The 25,897-nt window shown below is 40.6% G+C and overlaps 2 protein-coding genes across 2 annotated transcripts in view; one reads left to right on the top strand and one right to left on the bottom strand.

Moving 5' to 3' along the window:
- Positions 1 to 7,077, top strand: part of ELAPOR2 (endosome-lysosome associated apoptosis and autophagy regulator family member 2) — a 179,458-nt gene extending 172,381 nt beyond the window's left edge. Inside the window, exon 22 of the mRNA XM_082632908.1 lies at positions 5,797 to 7,077. Coding sequence (XP_082489034.1) covers positions 5,797 to 5,856 — 60 coding nt within the window. The 3' untranslated portion in view covers positions 5,857 to 7,077. The remainder of the gene's footprint in view (positions 1 to 5,796) is intronic.
- A 7,910-nt stretch (positions 7,078 to 14,987) lies between these two features.
- Positions 14,988 to 25,897, bottom strand: part of GRM3 (glutamate metabotropic receptor 3) — a gene marked incomplete at both ends in the record, with an annotated part of 104,662 nt that continues 93,752 nt past the window's right edge. Inside the window, one exon of the mRNA XM_082631574.1 lies at positions 14,988 to 15,061. Within this exon, the coding sequence (XP_082487700.1) occupies positions 14,988 to 15,061 (74 nt within the window). The remainder of the gene's footprint in view (positions 15,062 to 25,897) is intronic.

The following is a 25,897-nucleotide window of genomic DNA, read 5'->3' as shown; positions in this document are numbered from 1 at the left end:
GGAGTCTCTGTGATAGCAGCAAGGCTTTGCATCTGCTGCTGTTTTCCAGCAGCCGCTCACAAGCCAACCAAACGGCCAGTGGTTTTGGTCCATTCAAAGTTCTGTGTTGATCGGCAAGGTCATCATTCCTGACATCATCTATTTCACCTTTGGGGACCTTTTGACTCAGAAGTCACAGCCCGATTGACTGTGCTGAAGGCTGCAGGTCTTACGTTCTTTTGTTGATTTGGGCTTGACTCACATACTGGAGTCTTTTTAAAAGGGAATTCACCTCATTTCTTGCTCTATTGTCACATTTAAGTTAATGCCTGGTTTAAATATAAAGGATAAGGGACATTTCCCGGGTGAGCCTGACCATACTAACTTATCTAGATGTGTTGGGGTCAGTTTCTCATTCTCTAGTGACCATCCTCCACCTTATAAACCCAATCCAGGGCAGCAAGAGCCCCAGTAGTGGTCACTGCCTCACTAAGTTTTCCTCTGGGAATTCATCTCAGAAAGCGCCCCCAGAGGGAAGCCATGGCTCTGTAACTGTGGTGAGGACCCGCTGCAAAACCCCTGAGACCTTTTACTGCATCTTTGGGTGGATCTGAAGTTGGCGGGATAGAGTGGCAGCAGCGTTGAGCCCTAGGATGGCCCTGCTGTTTCCATTCTTAACGATCACGGAGTCCTGCCACGTGTCCAAAGTGAAGCAGCCCAAATTCTAGCACTTCACCTGGTTTCTCCCCATAAGTGGTTTCCATGTTCTCTTTAGCGCTGATCGTAGGTGCATGTTTCTGGAACCGTTGTTTGAAAGGGGGTGAAACCTTCTTTTCCTGTTGGGATGATTTTTAGTGCTGGTTGCTCCTGTGAGGCACACTTGAGCCTGACTGGGAGGCTGTCCTCCTGCCAGAGGAGAACTAACACCATCCAGTCAGCTGAACTGTGAACTCTTTGAACCCACTTCCCAGTGCGCAGCCCACAACCAGCTCCCCAGCTCCTCTTCATTTCCAGGCAAGAAAACGGAGGACTGTTTTATTGCCTTGTTTGCCATACAGTGTGGTCAGCATGTTTGTTCCCAATTCTCAGGGACTTTCCTTAAATCTCGTTAACCAGAGTGTGAAGCTCTCTTCTAGAAATGTCTTTATTAACTTCCTCTTCTCATTGGCCAAACAACGAAGAACTGTGAAGGTAATGAAATCGCACTCTACTCACTGGCCAACAAATTAGCCTGCCATAGTTTCATAGACACTTTGGAAGGTGGAATGAGTCTTCTGGGTCAGAGACCAAACACAGCTTATTACTCACAGCATTAGCATTGGCCAAAATCACAGCATTTGTATTGGTTCCTCAAGCCTCACTTCCCACACAGTGAAGTGGACTAGATGACGCCTGTATACAGAATGGGTTACGTTATTGTAGAGGAACTGGCTTGGAGAACATGAGTCTTTTATGATGGGCCCAACGTATGTCTGCCATTTGCTCCACAGGGAAAGACAATATCTGTAGCTTTCTGGGTTGTAAGCAAACATTTCCTTTATTCTAGAAGGAGACTTTATCTATATCATCCAAGGCTGTTACAGAAACATCTTTGGAAAATCACCTAGAATAAAGGACTATCAGTGTCTTTTCATAAGACATGCAGAAACACAGGAGGCCCATGAAAAACTATCTCCCATCACAAGTTGACTTAGACTTCTCACCTGCTGTGATCTTGTGATTCCCTATTTTTTTTTAAACATCTTTATTGGAGTATAATTGCTTTACAATGGTGCGTTAGTTTCTGCTTTATAACAAAGTGAATCAGTTATACATACACATATGTTCCCATATCTCTTCCCTCTTGCGTCTCCCTCCCTCCCACCTCCCTATCCCACCCCTCTAGGTGGTCACAAAGCACCGAGCTGATCTCCCTGTGCTGTGCGGCTGCTTCCCACTAGCTATCTATTTTACATTTGGTAGTGTATCTATGTCCATGCCACTCTCTCACTTTGTCCCAGCTTACCCTTCCCCCTCCCCATATCCTCAAGTCCATTCTCTAGTAGGTCCGTGTCTTTATTCCCGTCTTGCCCGTAGGTTCTTCATGACCTTTTTTTTTTTTTCTTAGATTCCATATATATGTGTTTGATTCCCTATTTGTAAGGGTGGTATCTTACAATGAAGGGAGCCTTTAGGTGCCAGGGAATGCATTTAAGGGAAAGTCATCTCTGAGCTGAATCTAAAAGAATAAGTGGGCATTATGAGCACTACCTAAAACATTAAGTGTTTCCTCCTATTACAGTACCTCTTCTGTTTTTATATTATAGCCAGAGAAGTGAAAGCTTGAAAAGATTCTTGAAAACAGTCACAGGAAACAGGGAGGGTAGAGCTTTTCTCCCTGAGAAGGTTCAGTGTGCCACATTTTATTTTGAATAGCAATTTTAGTCAATGTAATGATTTTTTTTCATTTTTTAAGATGAAAATTTGAAGTATTACAGAAAAGTTGAAGGGATTGTGCAGTGGTACAACCATATATCCACCACCTAAATCTTACTCTTTGTTACATATCTCTCCATCCCTCTATCCATTTATTGATATATCTTCTTTTTTTTTGATGTGTTTCAAAGTGAGTTTCAGACTTCAATACATTTGATGCCTAAACACTTCAGTTTACATATAATTGATGAGAGAATTCAATATGTTAAGTTTTTTTTAAAGGCAAAATGTTTACACAGAGTGAAATGTATATTTCACAAATACATGATGTGATGAAATTTGAGAAATGAATATACCTGTGTAACCCTAAATCCTGTGAAGATATAGAAAATTAGTCTGATGTCTGAAAGTAAACTCATGTCCTTCTGTGTATACTCAATCCCCATCCCCAAGGAAAGCTATTGTGATGATCTTTTAAAACTATAGATTAGTTTTGCCTGTTTCAGAACTTCACATGATCTTAATGACAGAGAGTGTAGTTTTTGTGTAAGTTTTCTTCCACTCAGAAAAAATCTTTTTGAGATTCTTCCACCTTGTTGTGTTTATCTATAGCAGATTCCTCTCTGTGGAGGAGTAGTCTGTTGTATGGATTTGCCACGTTTGTTCATCTGTTCTCCCTTTGATGGACCCTTGTGCTATTTCCAGTGTTTGACTGAATAAAGCTGCTATGAATGCCATTGTACAAGTTTTATTGTGTCCCACTTTTAAACTTTTTTTTACTTTTTATTTTTAAATTTTTTTTATATGTGTCCCACTTTTAAAAATGTTACATATGATTTCATGGAGCAAAAAAATTTATACACTTCTTAACTACTGTGTCAAGTAAGGTTTACTTTGTCTTATATATATCCTTATTCTTGTTCTAAAGGCCATACTTTGGTATTTCCTTATGCACAGGATTTGTGGGGTTTCATTTATAGATTTACTTTACTTGACTTTTCTTAACAATTAAAACATATCTTCAGTTGATTTTTTTTCCTTTTTCTTTTGTTCATGTCACAGTCATTTATGGGATACTATCTGTTAGACACTCCACTGGGTTTTGGTGAGATGTCATATTAGACACAGTTAATCTCAGAGACTAGTTTATTGATGGAAGACACATGCACATCAAACACACATTCATGCACACACACAACCCACATACACAGGATCATCCGGTATGACAAGAGTATTGAGTAGGGTCTCTTGGAGTACAGAAGAGAATGGAGTACAGTTAGGTGGGTAGTGACAAGCTAAGGAGAAGCTTCTGGGTGATGTTGGATTTTGAGTAGATTCTTGAATTTAGAGCTTAAAAAGATCATTTTGTATGGCATCTTTATTTAATGCATGAGTAAACTGAGACCTAGAGAGGTTCACTTATTTGTCCAAGAGAGGGTGAGATAGGAATTAGAAACCACGTATTCTGAGTTCCAATCCAGGTTTTTTCCTTCTGCATGGTGGTGTTTCAGTACATTTTCATAACCACTGATTGACAGCCAACCATGTGCTAGGCCTTGGGTCATATTATGGGAATTAAAAAGTGAACGAGATACAATTCCTGCCATTAGGAAGCCCCAGTCAGTTAGTAGTGTTAACTACACACACACACACACACACGCACGTGCGCGTGCGCGTGTATATATCCCACCACATCAGCCATAGGAGCAAAATCCCATGTGAACACAGAACACAGAGGAGATGGTAACGAAAGCCCTATGAAGCCCTGATAACATGACTGTTTTCAGTGTTTTACTTGAAATATTACCTTGAGGATAACCAACAGGTCTCTGCCTCCCCTTCCTGAAGAACAAGTTGAATCAAATCTTCTCAAGGTGGGGCCACAAAAAGCTCAGCTTTCTCTTATAGTTCATGGCTGATACTCTAACACTCTTTCCTGTAATACACTGTGAGCTCCTTGAGAGCAGACGTTTTGTATCCCATGAAGTCTAGTCCTGTTCCTGTAACACATGGGTGCTTAATAAATACTTCAATTATCGATGGTTATTCCTAGAAAATTAAGTCTGGTAAACATGAGACTTCAGGCAGGCTCTCCCAGAGCCAGTGGGTTAGGGTGCTGCGATCTGCAGGCTGCTCTCCCAGGGGCTTGTTGTCTCGGTAGAGGCAGGGAAATGGGATATGCTGGTGTTCATGCTGTGATTTTTTTCTGTAATCCTGACCATGTGGCCTTAAATTGATCTGAAGTCTCTGATTTCTCCACTCAAATGAGAAAAGACACAACAGCAACCTCATTCTTCCTGACAGATACTCAACATCCATTTCCTGTTGTTTTCTCATTTCACTTCTCTGCTTTAGAGACACATCCATGTGCACCCAGGACTGATCTGCCTCATATTTCTTTTATTTTTAAAACAATCCTAGTTCTCTTCATCTTTATTCTCTTCAACAGCATAGTTCCCCCACCCCATTCCAACAGCCTTCGGAAAGCTTTGTCTAACAATGAAAACATTGGGAGAAACCTCACCTCTTATTTCTCTTTTTCCCCATTAAAGAAGAATAACTTATCTTAACAGGCTACATTTTGAATGTATTATATAACAAATGCCAGCAATGATATAGTTGCATTAAAATTTTGATTTATTATCCGAGATGACTTGTTTTTAATATCTTTAGTAGGCATGATTCCCTAAGATTTTCCTAAAACATATCAATGAACCCAAATGATCTTGTGTCTTATTGGTGTTATCTTTATTTCTGCTCTCCTTTTTTCTTATTATTTACCCTGTGTTATCTTGAGAATATTTGGTTTACTGTCTACAGTTTGCATGGATAGGTCATCTGTTTCAGCACCCGGATCAAATATCCCCCTTGCATGGGTCTCAGTGATTTCTTCACAAGAATCACAGCTTCATCTTTTGGTGTCTATTGCAGTCATGTGTTTGCTTCTATTTTGGATTGTGTGTCTTATCCCCTGGACATCTGTTTGGGATTGACATGTACACACTGCTATATTTAAAATGGATAACCAACAAGGACCTACTGTATAGCACAGGGAACTCTGCTCAATATTATGTAACAACCTCAGTGAAGAAAAGAATCTGAAAAAGAATAGATACATGTGTATGCGTAAATGAATCACTTTGCTGTACACCTGAAACTAACACAACATTGTAAATCAACTATACTCCAATATAAAATAAAAAGTTAAAAAAAGGCATCATTCAAGGTAGGCATGCTATCTGTTTTATATCTGCCACCCTCCTTTAAATGTAAAATCCTAATTACAAGTGGCAGGTACATAGATTAAAATGATTTTAGAACTTAGTTTCTGGATATGTAAGCTCCTAAAATCTTATTGGAATTTTAGTGAGTTGATTTTGTCTTAATATTTTTCCCCCATAGGACAAAGAAGACCATTTTGAATCTGTTCAACTGAAATCCTCAAGATCTCCAAATATATGAAAGACAGTGCTGTAGCCTTCAGACTAATGAACAAAGAAACCTGCTCTCTAGTTTTACAGGACCATAATTTAGAGCCTGTCCTCATATCCGGCACATTGATGATGTCACAGAGGAGGGCCATGCCGCTGAAAAGGGAAGGAGGTTGAAATGTTAGATTGCCTTATAACATGGTCAAGTGTCTTGCCAAAAATAAGAAAGCAAATGTTTTGAGTCTCAACTGAAGATGAAGCTCAACTCAGGAAGAGATTTATCTGTATATACAAATAACTCAAAACCAAGGTTAGGCCCACGAGTGCACTGCTGATGCATGCCATATAATTAATGGGTAACTTTTCTTCTTTATGAATTCTGTATAAAAAGTGTGTTTGGAGGGCTGATGTGAGCATATGCATTGTGATCCCGTTTATGTCTTTTCTTTGTTTATATTTTGGGGAAGATTTGAAAAAACTTTTAAGGGACAGTTATTTTTTCCCATTATTTATTTTCCTGACAGACCTTAAAACATGTTTTCTATTAAAAATGGTGAACAAAGAAAGACAATAGATTTTTCATTTTTCCATAGGGTATCCTTGTTGATTTCAGAAGCCTAAGTAAGCAGTAATTCTTAATGAAGAGTCAGCATGTGCTTGGGTTATCTAACTTATAATCGCCTTTGAAATGCCATCCTTGTTGGAACTGGTAAGAAGGGCTTGACTGAAAGTGGGATTCTTAAAAAAAAAAAAAAGGGGGGATAAGGAGAAGCCTTGACTTTCCACTGGTACAAACAAGCTGACACTATTATAAAAGTCAAATGGCCTGAAACAAGTTATGTAATACTTGAAGTATAATTTAGAATGAGTAGGAAAGCTTGTTTATCAAATCACTTGCAAAATCATGAGAAGAAAGTGGGCTGGCTTGTCTATAAGTACAGACAACTGTACAAAGGTATTGGGATAATTTCATGGTCTCCAGAAAATGACAGTGGGACATTTACCCTATGTCAAGCATCAAAGGTTATATGCTTATTTTCCTGCCAAAGACTTTAAGGATTATGACTTCCGTGGAAGTTTTCTTTTTAAGTTAGCAAGGCAGGGATTGAATTTTAGAAAATTGCATATAACTGTATTCAGAATAAGAATGTGGTTGTCCCAGAAGCAGTTATGAAATAAGTGTTGTTGCTCTTATTCAAAAATGATCCAGGTAATTGTGATATTTCCTATGCTGGACAGGTTATATTGGTATTAGTGCGACTGAAATACTGTTGGTTGAAAAAAGTTTGAATGAAGCTGGATTTGACCAATTTTGTGTAAAACTTAATTGTTTTAGAAGTGGGAAAGAGGGGAGTTTCCTGACCATTTATAATCTAAGGTGCTCTGGTTTGTTTCCAATAAACAGTGATCTTTATAGTTTTAATCCAGATTTTTTAAAAGCCTGGTGATTGGCCGAGAGAGGCAGGGCATGGGGGCAGGGTTTGTTGAATGTTTTGCCCCAAGTCTGTCAATGAGGTATGACTTGTAACTTTTGATTCAGCAGGTCGTCCTTAGTTTTGTGGCAAATGAGATAAAAAGAAATAATTGAATTTATTTGACCGGTGGGTAAAACACTGGACCATTCTGTTATTGTTGAATGAATGTTTGTTTTGTGTACATCACTACTGTCGGATTCGTGAGTATAGGTGAGGTTGCCATTGTTTTATTGTTTGTTGTGAAGTTCACGGAGGGCATTGCTTTACATAAACGTCTTCCACGTTTAATTTCTTAAATTTTATTATAACGAAGAAATTATTTTGGCATTGCTCATTTTTATCCTGCTAACAGTGCTGATGACCCTTTCCCCATCTTGATCAAAATGTAAACAGAAGAATGAAAATACACTTGAAGTGCACCCTTTTAGAGGAACCCTGGCAAAGTCATACAGACTGGACAGAGTCAGGAAGTTTCCGCATAGTCACCTGTCACCTCTCTCTTCATCTTTGCTGTGCTCAACAATTATGTTCCAAGCCATAGAGATAATTGGGATTTGCTCCCAGGTAGCTTCTTTACTCTCCTGTCACTGGACTAAAATCTCTGACGTGTCAAAAATGCCTTAAATTTTAATGAACTCTCTGAAAATATAGTTGGTATTCAAGGATATACTTATTTTATTTCTAATTTTAGATATAAAATAGATTTTGGCAGCTCAGTCCCATCTTTGGAAAGAGCTGACTTTTTCCTTTGGATCCCAGTGGGTTGTCATTTTATTTCAAGCACTGAAGAAGTATGACAGAAGGAATATTGTGAGGAAAATATTCAGATCAATCCTGGCTATAAAACTCACTTTAATTTTATGTTTTGCCTTTGCAGAGCTCAGTGGAATGTTGAAAGGCATAAACAAATTAATCACGTTTCTATGATTTTTAACTGACAGTTGTTATTTCCTTTCCCCTCTAAGTGGTAGAAGAAGTTATTTGTTATTTTTCTAAAAGGCAGTTTTGAAGGCTTAAATACTCCATTAAGTCAGCTGTTACCTATAATATCTCTTAGCGATCTGTCAAAACATTTAAATCAGCTTTCCACTGAATGAGACTGTGTCTTCTATGGATAAATTATATCATGCCATTTAACAATGTTGAGCAATTTGATATGTGTTCACTTGACTTAAAAGATTGGATTCTATTCTTGTTGACTTTTCCCCTCTTTGGTTACCAGTAATCAAGTCCTTTCCAGGATTAAAAATGTTTCATAGTATTTTTGTGTAGATTTTTGTCATTATTTTCTTCCCCAGGAGAGAAAAGGTGGTTTAAATGGTTATGTTGAACAATTGCTTGGGTCTAGTCATTTACCATTTGGGGTCTCCAGGTTCCCAGGTGGTGGGTCATCGATTGACTCTAGTTCTTCAAGACAGATCTGGTCAACTGTCATCTGACATGTGTCAGTAGAGCTACTTCCTGTGACTCATGGTCATTCCTAATGGGAGGCTAATATGCAGATCATTTCTCTCTTCCTAACGAAAGTAAATTTCCTGGGAGTTGGGGTGGGAAGATGATTTTATTGGCAAGTTTATTTTATTGATTTATTTATTTTTAAGTCTGCATGAGTGGTATTTAATCAGCTTTACTGAGGAATGATATACAAACAATAAACTCCATCCATTAAACATGTGCAATATGAGTTTTGAAAGTTTTATATACCTGTTACATCACTACCATAATCAACATACAGAACATTTCCACCACACCCAAAGATTTCTTATAGCCTTCCTTTCTTCTTTCACCTCCAGCCTCCAGGCAACCCCTGATTTGATTTTTAACCATTACAGCTTAGTTTGGATTTTTTTATAAATGAAGTCAGACGGGAATGTAGTCTTTTATGTCTGGCTTCTTCAGCATAATGATTCTGACTTTCATCCACGTTGGTGTGGGTAGCAGTAGTTATTTTTTATTGCCGAGTAATAGTCCGTTGAATGGTGGAATTAAACTTTGTTTATCTATTCATGGATGTTTCCAGTTGCATTAGAGTTTTTATTGTCACTTAAGAGTGCTGTCTGCTTCAGTGCAGACAAGACCAGTTTACATTTCTTCAATACAGAAGAATCAAGCTGTTCTAGTAGGTGAAAAGTATAAATTGCCTCATCTGGCCCATTCCTTGATCTGATTCTGTCTCAAAGGTCCTCATCCTTGAACTCAGGTCTCAACACAGTCAAGACACTTTCCATTACTTTTTTTTCATTGTATTGGCATGTTTAAAGTCAGTGTATTGCTCACATTTACCTTTTGACAGTAAAGATGTATAGAGTAGAACTTCTTCAGAGGACTTACATATCCTCACATCTATTTTCTACTCACCATGAACATTATCTCAGGTTTACATGCCCAAGTCCTAAATTAAGGTCACCCTAAAGAAAAGGACTCAAGGGGAGTAAACTGAAAAAAATCCTAACACCTGACTTATTCCTTGGATGCTAAAATGGAGTTCGCCTTCACAGTAACTGGCCAGAGAGTACACTCTTGCTGGATTTTATTTTGGTTTAACATTTTCAGATGAGTTCATTTTAGGGTCATAAATGAAGGAAGTAAAAGATAGGGGCGAATAATTGAAAATTAATTGATACTACTATTGCAATTGATATTAATTGATGTTACTATTGCAATTGTCTAGATCAGAGGCCAGCAAACTTTTTCTGGAAAGAGATAGTAAATATTTTCAGCTTTGCAGGTCATGTGGTCTCTGCTGCAACTCTTCAACTCTGCCATTGTAGTATGAAAGCAGCCACAGACAATATTACAAACAAATGGGTGTGGCTGCATTCAAATAAATGTACTTTATGTACGTGGAAATTTGAGTTTCATTTATATTTCACTGGTCATGAAATGTTACATTTCTTTTGATTTTTCCCCCCAACTATTTAAAAATGTAGAAGCATTCTTAGCTCACAGGTTTTATAAAAACAGATGCTAGGCTAGGATTTGACCTGTGAGCCGTGGTTTGTTGACCACTGGTTTTAGTCACTACAACCCACAAACAAAACTATTTGGAAGAATCTGTTTGCACAGATTTGTTGCCCTTTAGGAGTTTACACCTTCCAAGTTTCTCAAGTCTCTAGAGAGGATCAAGAAGAAAATAACCCATCGCCCTCCCTTGATGATTTAATCACCCACCAGGTGACCAAGCTAGGTACTCTTCCGAGTTCCTTTTATAGTTCTGGGACTTGATTGCGGATATTGATTAGGAAATGATAAAAGTAAAAACAAGTGAATTGGTTCAAAGTCAACCAACACAATTGATTTAAAAGCCTTTTCTCATTGTGGTTTCTGTAACATTTGTTGCTAAGGTAACTGGATTTGGAGATAATATTCAATCTTACGTACAGATTTATTTCAAGTAACTATGTGGACGTAGTGTATATTGATGCATATAGTGTCAGCCTAGATTCCTGAGCTCTGGCGCTGGAGAGGGTCCCCTGCCAGCCCTGGAGGGTCCATTGCATGTGTTCAGGCTGCACACACCTCAGTCCACACACATGTACCAAATCCTATTTTAAGTCTGACTGAGCAGCAAAAGACATGTAGGATTCCTTCAGTGATTGATGGTTCAAGAAACAGACCTCCAGTCGCCTTGAACGAAATGTCCCAGTTTGGCTTTTCATTTGCTGGAATTTTCCTCCTCTTATTTTTTTTTTTTTTTTTTTTTTTTTTTTTTCTTTTTGCGGTATGCGGGCCTCTCACTGTTGTGGCCTCTCCCGTTGCGGAGCACAGGCTCCGGATGCGCAGGCCCAGCGGCCATGCCTCACGGGCCCAGCCGCTCCGCGGCATATGGGATCCTCCCAGACCGGGGCACGAACCCGTATCCCCTGCATCGGCAGGCGGACTCTCAACCACTGCGCCACCAGGGAGGCCCTTTCCTCCTCTTATTAACGGTGACTCTTGGATGAAGAGCCCTGTCTAAAATAGCTTGTGGATATTGGTAAATTTCGTTTGGAGGGGAGTAATATTTCCTTTATCTCAGACGGCTGATTTGAGATTACCATTGCTTGGCTTAAATGAATGAGTCCAACCATTGAGAACTGTGCAAATCTAAGCTTTCAAAGTCACAGAACAGGAGTGATAACTGCCTTATTCATGGGTTTGGGCCTTATTAGGGCTGTGAAGGTTAGAATCCATACTGATGTTCCATCTTCCTGGCGCCTCACTTTTCTTGGCTTCTCCATGTTTCTAGCCCTTTGCTAAAGAGCTCTGGCACCCAGAACTCTCAATGGTGGGTGCGTGGATAAAGAGGGGGCGAGCTGTGGGGCAGTGTGGGGTGCATACTATAAAGGTACACTGGCTGAATTAACTCCTTTCAGGCACTCTCCTAATCTGTCCTCTGTGTGGACTGCAAACCAGCTTGCCTCACACTTTGAAAATGGGACCTTTTTATTTTACCATGAGAAGCCTGAGTGCGCAAGCGAATCTATTAATACTTGAACTAGAGAGGACACGGAGCATTCCAGAAATGGCAAACTCTCAGGAATCCAACAATAATCAACCGTATCATTAGGTTCTGATATGTTTTTTATGAGTGGGATAGAGCATTCTGCTTGAGTTCCTTAAATTCAGGATGTTTTTGCAAAGATGGATCGGCTCAGTGAGTTTTATATTCTGAGAGAATGAAATGTCATTACTGGAGTTAAAAAAAAAATCAATCCACAACCTATTTGTTTGAAATGCCTCATGTAAAAAAGATTTTATAGCTGCTATTTTCCATACAGATGCTGAAAGTTCTTTTAAAAATTACTTCTAGGGCTTCCCTGGTGGCGCAGTGGTTGGGAGTCCGCCTGCCGATGCAGGGGACGCGTGTTCGTGCCCTGGTTCGGGAGGATCCCACATGCCGCGGAGCAGCTGGGCCCGTGAGCCATGGCCGCCGAGCCTGCGCGTCCGGAGCCTGTGCTCTGCAATGGGAGAGGCCACAACAGGGAGAGGCCCGCGTACCGGGAAAAAAAAAAATTACTTCTAGGGATCACATGTTAGGGGATGCACTTTTGAATAGGACACACGGTATGAGGCAGGGGAGAAAAAGGTGATGAGAGCTGTCGGTCAATGCACTTTCAGTGCAAAGGCAGAGAGTGAGATAGAGTGGCCACTGATCAAAACCCAGCTCTCAGAAACACCCACTCACGATTCACCCACAGCCCAATTGTCTTGTTTACAAGGATCCATGATCCGTTTGATTACTTTAGGCATTAGCTGTGTCTCTGAACAACCCAACTGATATTGCCTTCCTTAGCCTGTCATATCCCATCAGTGGATTGAGTTTATTTTCTTTCCCATCAGCCTTGCCTTTGCCTTGATATTGAGCAGATGCTCATTCTGAGTACACTTATCTAGCAGTCCTGCCAGTTTCTGTCACAGCAGACTTCTTCTTTTTTTTTTTTTTTTGCTGTACGCGGGCCTCTCACCGTTGTGGCCTCTCCTGTTGCGGAGCACAGGCTCCGGACGCGCAGGCTTAACGGCCATGGCTCACGGGCCCAGCCGCTCCACGGCATGTGGGATCTTCCCGGACCGGGGCACGAACCCGTGTCCCTTGCATCGGCAGGTGGACCCTCAACCACTGCGCCACCAGGGAAGGCCAACAGACTTCTTTTTTGCCATTTAGTGCTGTTGAATCTGTTACTCAGTCTGGCCCACCCACTCCCCCCCAGTCCAGGTTCTTCTTTGAATATGAGAGTTTAGAGACTGTTTGCACTGTTGTCTTTGAGCATCTGGTGAGTTTTGGACACATTGATGAGGATGCTGATTCAAATGCATCCAGAAGGAAGAAGAGAATTTCTAACATAGGACTCCTCACTTTATTTCCTTCAAGGCCAGTCCTGTTGGCTTTTTTATGCATCTGCTCATTATTTCTGAATATTTTTAAAGTAGCACCAGTCTTGATTATCCAGGCCCTGGTTATTTAGCCTGTGGGTCCCTCCTAGCCCCCTCTTCCTTCCTCAGTTGCAGTTCCCTCATTAGCATATTTTCCAGTCTTGTTGCTTCTTAAAGGCAAGAACTATGTGTTAATCATCTTTTTCTCTGTCGTGGGTTGAAGAGTGGCCCCTTAAAAGATAGGTACACATCCTAATGGTACTTCGTTTCAAAAAAGGGCCTTTGTAGATGTCATTAAGGATCTTGAAATGAGATCACCCTGCATTCTCCCGGTGGGCCCTAAATCCAATGACAAGTGTCCTCATAAGAGACACACAGAGGAGAAGGTGACATGAAGGTGGACGTAGAGATCAGAGTGATTTGATGTCAGGAAGCTGCCAGCCACCAGAAACTAGAAGAGGAATGGAATGAATTCTCCCCTGCAGCTAAGAGGGTGCAGCCCTGATAACCCTGAGCGTCAATTCCTGTTGTTCTAAGCCACCCAGTTCGTGTTGTCAGATGAGTTACAGGAAACGAATACATTCTCTGTCCATGGTATCTGGTGCAGGACCTAGCAGATAGGTACTCAGTGAAGTTTTCTACATTAATCAGTGGTTCGTGACTCAACGGTTTACCAGGAGAAATAGGACAGTGCTGGTAAGAATGAGCCAGTTTTAGCTCATCCGTGCTTTCCCTGTTTGCTCCTTTATTTAGGTTAGTAAAATATTCAGGTTTAGAGACGAGTCTGTATGCCTGAGCCTTGTTCTTGGGACTTTGGAAAAGCATTGGAAAAGAAGATGTACTACATTTTTGTTGCTACGTTCAGCTATGAACCATGAGAGTGATTTTCCAATGGAATAACAAGATGCTTTCCCAGGCTCCTTGCTAGTCATTAAGCTTGTTTTGGGAAATGAGAGCCATCAAACCTCCCCTGGCAGGTCAGCCTTTGTAATCAGAGGAATGCAGGGATGGAGGAACCCTCTCTTTGCCTCAGAGCCATATTTGGGCAAAATCTGGGCTGCCGTACAGATATGGCTTAAAGAAACCAACAAGGGTATTATCATCTGGCCACTGTAATCCCCTGATATTTATGCTGTCATCAGTCAAATTCTGATCATGCGATCTACATGATCAGAAGGCTACATCTGCTCACAGCTCCCTCGTAGGGTAACAACTTGTGTTCAGTGTATCTAGACGTGAAGAGAAGCACAGTTAGATCCTTTCTTCCAACATTAAAAAAGTAGAAATGGTCTAAAGTCAACATACTCAAATTACCTGGAATGATTTAAAAAAGTACAAGCCATTTTCCACCATGCTGGAAAACCTTGAAGGTTTTATTCTCAATATCTTTGCATTAATACAGATGCTTTGTACTTTGTGCTGAGAAAAACAATCTGTTACACATAATGTAACTTTAATATACAACATAGAAACTCATCCTAAGTTAGTTACAACAAGGACCTACAAAAAACTTCATAGGAAAAAAAGTTACCTAATATCGCCACTGTATTTTCTAATAGACTGACCCTGTTAGACCCTGTCACCAATGCTCAGCTCTGTAAACAATGGTTATTTCCATGTTCTGGGGACTTATTAATAATAGGGACACTAAAATCAGTCTAAAAAGTTCTAGCACGTCACTATATACTGTACAGTCCTTAAAAATAATTTATTGTACTGTTTCTAAAAAAAGGTACTAGGGGTGATCTTTTGCTCTGTTTCCACATTCCGGAGTTGCACGTGAGCACTTTCATCTAACAGCCTAAAATCACGAGAACTGAACTGCAATTCACAATCACAGAGATGAGGTGGTGGAGTCGAGGACTTCCCGCCCGTTGCACACCGTCGGCACATACGTGCTTGCAGAGGCTGGAAAACAGAGCAGGACAGAAAATTCTGGATTAATCAAGGGGGCCACAGAGCTACGGGCATGGATAATCCTAGACACTAGTTAAAAGTAAAAAAACTCATTTTAACTTGGCTTTGGAGAATGCTAGGTGATTTAGTGCTGTAGTAGGTCAACCTTCTCAATGTGCTCTGCTCAAAATTAGTCTGTATCCTGGAACTTACCTCCATTACTGTCATACCTCTTGGAGAGAGTTGATAAGCATAATCACTGTTGAAAGAAGCCACTTGTGGGTTTAGAATTAGCTTTGGTAATCTTTAAACTGGTTAAAATACAGTGTGCAGAATTGAAAGCTCACTGCAGTTTCCTTAGACTGTTAAATTACTTAATATTTTCCATACCTTAATTAATTTTGTTCTCTCTCGGCCGTAAGTCATCTGTGAACTCTACTGCCGTAGAGGATGGTTTGCTATATTTTCATTGTTCAGTGGATAACCTCTGTGAAAATTCTACTGAGGGCTGGGGTGCTAAGAACTTCAATTTCATAATAGTTTGCAGACAGGAAGAAATTCCAAAGGGATGATGCTCTTGTTAATGACAATAGTGACGATGGTGTCGGGGTGTGAGTATAATATGGATATGTATATTCATTCTTTTTATGGCTTGTTGTTTTCCTAGATAAAATTCCTAGCTCCGAACTTGTTTTAAACAAAAGTTTTGTTTTTGTGAGAAGTCTAGGGACAGTTAAGTGATACCTGGTTTGCCCTGAACGCTTTTTCCTTTTCCTGAATGAGAACAAAAGCAAGGAGCCCCATCCTCCATAGGATGAAACTGTACGGCCAAGAGAATCAGTTAGCGATGGCCTCACATTACCTTTTGGAGCTGATGACGTCCCATCGCCTGACCTGTCCATCTGGACACACTCTGCCCGGGAGGAGCTGACCCTCTTGGCTACCTGACCACAGCTCAGGTCAAGCTGCCCAGTCAGCTGTCCCATCCTTTAAGGGCATAGCTCTTGGTTAATAATCAGATAAACCAATTTCATGTCATGCTAAAGTGTTCATGTTCACTATCATAGTGGAAATATTCTTGCTCAATGAAATTGCATTTTTCCTAGGAATTTCTTTAAACATGAAGGAAAAACTAAGTATGAAATTGGATACTACGTGGCATTAAGTGGGGGTACATTCACCATCTTTGGGGCACTGAAGTCTTTCAGCAGACACTGCCCCAACTAGGGAAACTCCAGCCTCTCCGTTTTGCACTGATTACTTGTCTAGGTTTGTGAGAAAATTACAAAGTCAAGTCTGTGTGGCTGCTTAAGGTTGCAGTGGAGTCATGTGACCTGGTAACGCTTTTGGAGATATTTTCCTCTTATCATTTTTAGAATGAGGTTCAGTTTCTTTTACAATATGAGCCCACTAAAAGCTGCAATATCTTGGGGGACAGGGATGGCATAATCGACATTTCCTGAAACTTCTACAATGAAGACATAGTGTGTGCCAGATAAATGCTTGATGGAAGGTGGTGGTGATGATAATTCCAAATGTGAGGGCATCAATTTATTCTTTGCAAAGCTTCTTAGTATACTTTATCTAATTCTCACTTCATCAAAGCTAGGTAAGGCAAGAGAAAGAACAAGGGGAAACGGAGTCCAAGCAAGAGTGCTCCTGGCTATTCAATATGTGCGTTCTCTGCAGCTTCCTTGTAACCACCTGTCTACTTGGCATCTCCATGTGGCTGTTTAATAGACATTTCAAAATCAAGTGGCCAACGCATACCTTTGGATTCCCTAACCTGTCCCCATTTAGTCTTCCTTTCCTCAGTGAATGGTCTCACCATCTGGCTAGTTATCCAAACCGAAAGTCTAACATTTAAGCTCCTTTCCTTTTTTGTCTCTCCTTGTGGGTCAAACCCGTGCTCAAGTCCAATCAACTCAGGCTCCATCTCCAACTACTTCTGTCTCTGCATCCAGCGCCCCGGTCCAAGCCAGCATTCCCTCTCTCTGGGCCCCTGGAATAGTTGCACTACTGGGCTCTCCGTGTCCACCCTTGCTTCCCGGCAATGCTTTCTCTATACAGTAGCCAGAGTATTTTTAAATGTAAGTCAACTACCTACACACCTCCTGTGGCTTCTCTTTGTGCTCTCCTTACTCTGGTTTATAAATCCCAGCACGATTCAGACCATGCCTATCTTTCTGAATTCACCTAATTCTGTGCTCCCGCCCCTACGCTTTTTTGCTTTTGTTCTCAAACACAGAATACCTATTTCTCAGTTTCTGGCCTTTTGTAATAGCTGTTGCCTCTGCCAGGAACGTTCTTCCCTCTCTTAGTCACATATCTGGCTCTTTCCTGTCATCCACGTGTGAAATGTCACCCTCTGAAAAAGGCTGTCATCAGGCCACCTAGTCTGAAGTAACCATCCAGTTTCTCTCTGTCACGTTATCCCACTTTAAAGCTGAGTTTTTTCCTTGCCTTTTTTTTTTTTCTTTAGTGTCTTACGTCTTATACTCTTGACTAGAAAGTGTGCTGGGGCTCTGCTTGTCTTTTTAATTATTTTATCCCTATTGCTCGTCATGGAATAGACACTGTATAAATATTTTCTGAATGATTGTGTGAATGATTGCCTTTCAAAGAATGGGGGGAACCAAGAAGTTTAAAGAAAGAAATAATCTATTATCCTGAAGGAATGACCAGCAATTGTGAGGCCTTTTGGCAGCCTCATTTTGGAGCAGGTTGGCCTTTCTGCTCCTCAAGCCACATGGTGGCATCGACCATCACCCACGTCTGCAAAGAACTGGCTGGGGCTGTGAGCATCCCATAGCAGGCATGCTGCCTTTGACATTTTGGCTAAGCTCTTCATCTTTTCCGGGATCAAGTTTTATTATTTCTGTGCAGGATTTTCATTTTCAGAGGTTGAAGAGGAATGATGTGTCATGGGGGTACATCTAGGAGAACCAGGGATTAGTGTGTTAGTGCTCTTTGCTGTCGACCTTGAACTAGTCTAATCCCCTCTCTACCTGTACTTTTAAAGATGGTATCAGAAACCTACTCCGATGTTCCCCATGCTATTCTGGAATTTAGTGTAATTCTGTTCTTAAGCGTGCACTTAGGATTTGCTTGCTCACTGCATTCTAAGTTCTTAAAAATTGGGTATATTTTGACCATGTAGGTAAGAAGTATATGGGCTGCAAAGATAGCCACATGGAAAATCCGCAAGCTCATTAGCGTCACATAATCTTGTACTAAACACCCTGTGGACATCATTATGGAAGGTTACAGAATAACCTGGAATAATCTACCTGCTTTGGAGGGACATTAAAGGGAACCTTCCACTCTTTGAGAGGAAGATAATGCAAATTCAAGGTCTTCTTGCAAGGAATAACAATAGCAAAAAGCCCCACAAGACTCTGCAATTATTTTTTTTTCCCTAAACACTTTTTAGTGTATTGAAGGGGATTGTAACTTGTATTTTTCTGCTTCTCTTTTTCTGTTTCATCTGTAGCTTTTGCCAGTGCATTTTTTTATTATGTTAAAAATATTCCCATTTTGGTACATGCTGCTGGATATAGCAGAGGAAATTACTGTTTTATGAGTTTACCATCTCAATCACTTTGCCTTTCATAAATATTTTACATATGCTCCTGTATTAGCCCATCTGTTATTCCCCAAGGTAGTAAAATATGTGGAAGAGGAAAGTGCTGTCATTTTCGTGTGTGTGTTTGTGATGAGCTTTTCTACGATTTTAATGAAATTCTCACGAGATTTTTAATGGCGTAAGTTTAGCCTATTTTCTTAAGTGAGGTGAGGCAGATTTCTATAATCATCCTTTCTGTCAGAAATAAGAGGTGTGCAGGCTTATTTTTGGCTCTTCTGGGAGTCGGGGTGAGTAGCAGCTGTTACTCTAGGCTAACGTGGTACTTTTTGCTATTTAAAGTGAAAAGTGAAGATAGCTGAAAAAAGACCTAATAAGTTCCACAGCTGACCACAGAAGGACCATTCACACCCATCAAAAGGTACGTTTTGCTTCACAAACTTGATGAAGCTTTAGAGATCAATGCAGCCAAGTGGCAGCTTTGTCTAGCGCCGTGAAATCCACTTTTCTTGTACCAGTAAAGCAGAGACTGGCCAGGCTTTGGAGAAAATGACCCGATTTTTTCTAACTGGGCCCTCAGTCAATGCTAAGCATATTTATTTAATAGATTCTTATGGATGCCAAGTCTGTTAGTCAATTTAGTGACTGAGACTTGGTTCCTGAGAATCAGTGTGTTACTCTGTGTAGTAGATCAGACTTGGAAAAAAATAAAACAAACATTTAAACAGAAAGGACATTCCAGTCTGTTCCCAGCTGTTCCATTTCCTTGCTCCTGGTGACCCCAAATAATTTCTCCCAGCATGTCTGCTTGTTTAGATATTTTAATTCTGTGGTCCTGGAATACAATTTCCATCCGTTATTTGTTGACTTGTCCTCCTGCTTTGTCACTGAACCTCGTTTTTTACTCATCACCTTAATTTACCTGTGCTAGGGCCCCTTGGTCCCATTTCAAAAGAAGTATATGTGTTGATAATGTTGTCTGGGCAGATGTGACACTGCTAGCCACTTGTTTGGTAGCCTTGCTATGTCAGAGATTTCTCAGTGGGAGACTGAGAATCCATTATTAATAAAAGTGGGCTAGATTCTCAGGGGGTGTTTCCCCCTTTATGACCAAAGTAATTGTCATAAACTGTTACTAGTAGTCTTAAGAGGAAATCATATTCATTATGATGTTGGATAGAAATCTGTAAACATAAGATTTAGTTTCCAAGTGTGGAGTTAGAACTTATGAAAGCAAAGACTTCTTCATTCAGTGATTCATCTCTTAGGAGACGACATTCATGGGAAGAGGAAATACAGCATGTACCTTTTTATAGACCGCGATGCAACTTAATTACCTCATGAACAGAAATTCCACTTGGTCTTCAACTTAATACCTCAGTCCACTGTTGCCACATCATGCGGTCCTTTCCAATCATGTTCTTTTATTCTCTCTTCCCTCCCCCAAGAAGTACCAAAGTTGGATGCACAATAATTTGTAAATAAAAAGACTCAAGAATGTTTTGTACTCTTCTTCCTATTTTTCATTCTTCTCACATCCTCTTAGTTGCTTAACACCCTCTTTTCTATCCAAATGTGTTTTCAGGCAAGGAGCAGAAACTCATTCACCCCAAGGCTCAAACAACTAATAGGAGCTATAAATGCTACTACATCTAGGGATCCAAATCAAAAGCCAAAAGGGTTAAACTCTAATAAAATAATGTCAGACATTACTCCTTCTTTCTAGTGGAGCTGATCCTGTCAGCCTCACCTTCCAGTTATCCACAGCATCTGCACACTGTATTAGCTTCCACTGCTACCAACCTGATTTAAGCCACCATCATCTGGGTTAGGCAGTAGCCTCCAGAATGAGGTCTCTGCCTACTTGCTGTCTTATATTTTGCCCACACAGCCAAAACCATGCTTTTAAAGTCAGTTCCTGCCACAGTGCCGATGAAACCCTTCAAGTGTTTTCTCAGTTCTTGCAACAGAAAAGTAAAAGTCCTTACGGTGACTTCCAGAGTCCTCCAAGATCTGCTCCATCTTTGTCCTCATCTCCTGTCACTTTCACCTTTATTCATTTCCCTCTAGCCTCATTGGCCTCTTGGATGTTCTTCTAACTTTGGACCTTCGCATTTGCTGTTCCCTCTGTGTGGAATGTCTTTCCCCCAGATGTTCCCCCAGACAATGCCTGGCTCCCTTCTTTTGTTTCCATCGTGTCTCTGCTCAGTGTCATCTTATCACTTCCTTCCACTCTATCAAAACAGGAACTCTCTGCATCCTCAGTCCACCTTATTTGCCTATGTCCCGTATTATTTTCTTTGCATCACTTATCAGCACCTGAGTTATTAAGCATTGTCGGTTTGTCTGTCTGTGCCCCCTCTTGCCTGATTAGAATGCAAGCACCGTGAGTGTAGAGTTGGTCTGTTTTGTTCATTACCACATCTCCAGTGCCTAGAGCTGAGCCTGGGCACAAAAATTTCTTCAATGAAGGAGTGAATTATCCATCAAATTGGTCACATTTACTTGGTTAGTGGTTTCTCTCCCAAACCCTCTGAAATTATTCCAGGTAAGGCAGACATGTTAAAATAATTTTTTTTTCCATATGAGTAGGCATTTTCCTGCTATAGGCACAGAGATATTTCCATTTATAGATGTCCTCCAGAGAATTTCACTAAAAATGAAAAGGAGGTCATAGAAATAGCATATAATAAATTGAGGTTAGACCCTTTGCTTTGTTTTAAGGTTTTGATCATCTGAGATCAATGTATGGGCAGTATTTGATTAAATACATATTTTCTTTTTTATTGACATATAAACATAGTTCTCAGCATGGTACCCTGTTCCCAAAGGCGTTAATAAATTTGGGGTTACGTGGAAATGCAGATGACTATAGGTATCTCTCATACAATATCAGACTTGCTGGTTTAGGAACTCTCTTTGAGCTACTATGTTTACATTCTGTTCTAATGTACAATACAGAAGGGAAACTGTACAATGTAATGTAATTCAAGAAAGTGATGCTTTTAAAAAACTATGGAAATGAGAGAAATTATATCTGACATAAACATTAACTATATTCATTTGTCTTCATCAAATCACATTTTCTAAGAAACTTAGTGTGTAGCCTCTTTGGAATATCAATGCCACACCTTGTCTGTGTGCAGCCTGGGTGTGGGGATCACTGGGGGCCAAAGATACATGATTTATGCTGTTGAACTCCCTGGTATGGGCTTTTGAGAGGAACACAAGTCTGTATTCATGCTGGTAGAACAAGATGCTGTCATGTGTGGTGCTTAAGAGAAAGCTTTTAACTTGAAAAAAAATCATTGCATGTGCAGATGCTAAGATTCTCACTGTCAGAATAGTCTCTGAGATGAATTTTGTAACTGAGCTGGGGCAGAAAATCCAGAGGCCACAGGAGCCATAGAGCAGCTTTTGAGAGTTTTATCTATGACTTCAGTTATCAAATTCCTTAAAGTACCTAATAGATGGAACCCTGGTTTTCTCATCTATAAATGTGTTTGTTAGAATAAATGATCCTTAGCATCCCTTCTAGCTCCAGTCTGTGTATTAAAGAAGGTGGGCTATAGCTGCTTGGGGAAAACCTAGCAAAACAGTAGAGGTAAAGAGAAAATGATTTAAGGGTTGCTTTAGAGTGGTTGTGAGAGAAGTAAATGGAAATGTCAAATAAAAGAAGGAGAGGTATTAAACATCAATTTCCTAATGTATATAGGGTTACCTATTATAGCTGGAGACTATCCTCCCGTGCTCAATGAGGGAATGAAAGGGAATAGAACGAATGAGGTTCTCAGGAGTGCTGTGGACTTTGCTCTCTTAAGGGAAAATGGATTGACATCTATCTGATTCGGATGTACTAGGTGTATTCTGCCTGGAAGCAAATGGCTCAACTTGCTGAAAACTCTAGGCTCTTCCTACGTTGGTCAGAGAGGATTTATGTTTATAATATACTTATGCCTGTGGCGAAGAAGACGTTCATTTCAGTCTGGGTTGCCAAATAACTTCCTAATTTGCTGGCCAGTCATCATGGGACTCCCTGAACTGTAAAGTGCAGGTATATTATGCTGTTTTTCTGGACTAGCACTGTAGAGAAGAAACTTGGCATTATGTGCTTTTATTTATTTATTTTTTTAATAAAGTCCTGTTCAGAGTTGAACAATGGCTTGCCCCGGCCAACCGGGGTATCTTCAAAGCTTGGCCATTGATAAATGCAAAAGCTTATCCTCAGGCACTTGCTTTCTGTTGCTGAAGCTCTGTGGCAAATTATACTGTGAAACTAGAAGACGGTTCCCTCGATCTTTTTAGACTGCTGCTTTCTTATTATAATGTGCAAATGCTTAGTGATAAAGAATAATTCTATTAATTGAGCAGTTCGCACATTACCACCTAGACAAGTGACTTTCTGAATAAGGTTGTGGCAGAGAAAATCAATCTCCATATGCCCATGGCTCCTCCGGGACCCAAATCTGGGCATCATTAATTAGCAGAAGCCTCTTGGCTGATCTTAATGATAATGACATACGTACATCTGAATGATCACCATGAGCAAGAGAAATACACATCCCCGTAGGACCACGTCTGGGTACATAATAGCTCTGAAGACTGTGGGACACACTCCATTTCTTTCTTCTCCCCCCAGTCTACGCTGATGCAAACCCATATTAGTGTCAACAATATTCTGACCTGCGCAGGGCCTATAGCATTTTATGCTGCCAAACCTCACGTGTGCATCCAGCTTGTCTCCCTCAAAATAACACCATTCGCTTACATTCTGCACCCATGCTGGTAGCACAAGATGCTGTCGAGTGTAGTGCTGAAGGGAAGGCTTTTAATTAAAAGAAAGAAAAAATCATTGAATTTGCAGATGCTAAGATTCTCAGCATACGTTCTTGATTGCCTGTCTGTGGGAATCAGCTGTGGGAAGCTCCTTTGCTTCTAAAGCTGAACAAAACAAAAAATGACCTCTTTTTTTTTTTTTCCTTTTCCAAATACAAAGGATGTTTACTTATGTGTGTGGGTGTGGGAGCAGCATTATAAATATGAGCTTAGGATTTCAGGGTCTCTGAGTTCTACTGCTATTGGAAGGTGCATTCCCACCTTCAGTAAATGTTTCTTGAGTGGCCAGGTGCTCCTATGGGGGAAATGCCTTTGAGGGTTTGGACAGCAATGGGGGAGATGACTGTGCTGGGATGTGGCTCTTGACATCATGAGGCAAAGGATGGGACTTCCAGGGCCCCTCCTTCTCTGAACCCAGGGCCTCCTTTCTCTTTGAGGGCATCTAAGTGGAGCTCCCTGCTCTGCACTGATAGCAGTGGATGAAGCAGACGGGATGGTTTGGGCCAAGGTTCTCAACCCGTTTTCCTCAGACCATCTCTGTTGAACTAGCTGGAGTATCTGTTACCGACCAGACTTCTGACCTTTACCAAGACCCCATGATACAAAGGGTGGGGCCTGGGAATCTCCATTTCAAAGATTTTTTTTTTAATACACAAATATTGGGGACAACTGGCCTATGGGTATACTTAGTGGAGAAAAGTTACTGTTTCCTTTATTTTTATTATTCTGACTCCCACTGTATATAGTTAATCAGATACAACTAAAATTGGTCTCTTTTGCATATAGTACTATGTAAACGTTTCTCAAATGGTGAGTTTTCCAAGATGTCCTTAACGATGGTCTTTCTTCCATGCCTGCTTCTGAGTTTGGCCATGCTTTTCTATCTTTTTGGAGCAACTGCTCAGATTTTAAAACCCACTGACTGATCTTCTTTCTGCTGTCAGCCACCTTAGCTGCTGTCAGGGAGCTCACTTAGGCTCCAGAGTGATGTGGTATCTCTGCTACTCTCTCGCCAGAGAATTAACCCTGAATTAATATGGCCGCACCTTCCAGTCAAGGTGACTTCTTGGTATTGCATAAGGTTAAGTGTGTCATGTCACTTAATCCCTGCTAAGAGTGCAGTACTGGTTGGATTTGGGATTTGGAGAGTGCAGCATAATAAAACTGGCCACGAATTCTTTGAGCGGTGGAGTCTGCCTCCCTCCCCTTGAATCTGGGTGGGCTCTGTCATGCTGTCTGGGTCCCATGTGGAGAGGCTTGCCACCAGGGCACCATGTATGAGAGTGAATCACTGTGGACCCTCCAGATCAGTTTAGTCTCAGCTGACACCACAGAAGGACCCCAGTCAAGGCCTTGCAGAGCAGGTGGACTGCTCAGTCAAGCCCTGCCTGAATTCCTGCCCCACTAAATCAAGAGAGATAACAAAAGGGATTTCTTTTAAGCCACTAAATTTGGGGGTATTTTGTTATGAGGGAATAGATAACTAAATGTGTCTGTGTGTGGTAACTCTGTTGCTCTACCAGCTTACTCTCGTCCATACATGGGGTTTTTGTTTTTACCTCTGGAGGCACTAAGTCAGAAAAACAGCAGCAATACTGGTAACAATAATCCATTGGAATAAAATGCCTGCAAATACTTAACCAGAAGAACATAAATTATGTGCAACCTAAGAAAAACACATGCTGTACTTAATGAATGCAGAGCAATTTAAGGATTTTTCTTGATTCTTTAAACAGCGTACTTCCCAGTATTTAGGAGGGAAATGGATATTAAATGAGCTAAATCTATAATGGAGGAAACAGGCACTGAAATATTAAACCAGTTGCTTAAATTTTCATCATAGTGGGTCAGTAACACGTTTATACATAGAACTAGATCCCATAGGCAAGTGGCTTTCAAATATCTTTGATTGCAGTTCATAGAAATAAATATTTTACCTGAACCTGGTACCCATACGTAAAGTTGAGCAAACTTGGTGAAATACTATTTACCCTGTTACATATGATGCACTCTAAGATACTTTATTCTCTTATCTTTTTATCTTTTTTATTATTTTTCTTTAAATGTCCAGGTCAGTTTTATTTTATTTATTTATTTAATTAATTAATTAACTTGGCCACGCTGTGCGGTATGCGGGATCTTAGTTCCCTGACCGGGGGTCGAACCCGTGCCCCCTGCATTGGGAGTGCAGGGTCTTAACCACTGGACCACCAGGGAAGTCCCTCTATTTCCGTTTTTAAAAAATGCTGGTCAAACATGCCAAATAAATTTCATGACCCACTAATGGATTACATTCTACAGTATGAAAAACACTGCCCCGGACACTAACCTTCCTGGGACCAGGGATTCTGTCCTATTCACCACTGTGCTTAGTAATTTCTGGTGTATAGAAGGCATTCAGGCATTTAATGACTTTAATGAATTTCATG

The sequence above is a fragment of the Mesoplodon mirus genome (genome assembly GCF_964341445.2).
Source record: "Mesoplodon mirus genome assembly, chromosome: 9".
NCBI classification, from domain to species: Eukaryota; Metazoa; Chordata; class Mammalia; order Artiodactyla; family Ziphiidae; genus Mesoplodon; species Mesoplodon mirus.
This window is presented reverse-complemented; position numbering and strand designations above follow the sequence as displayed.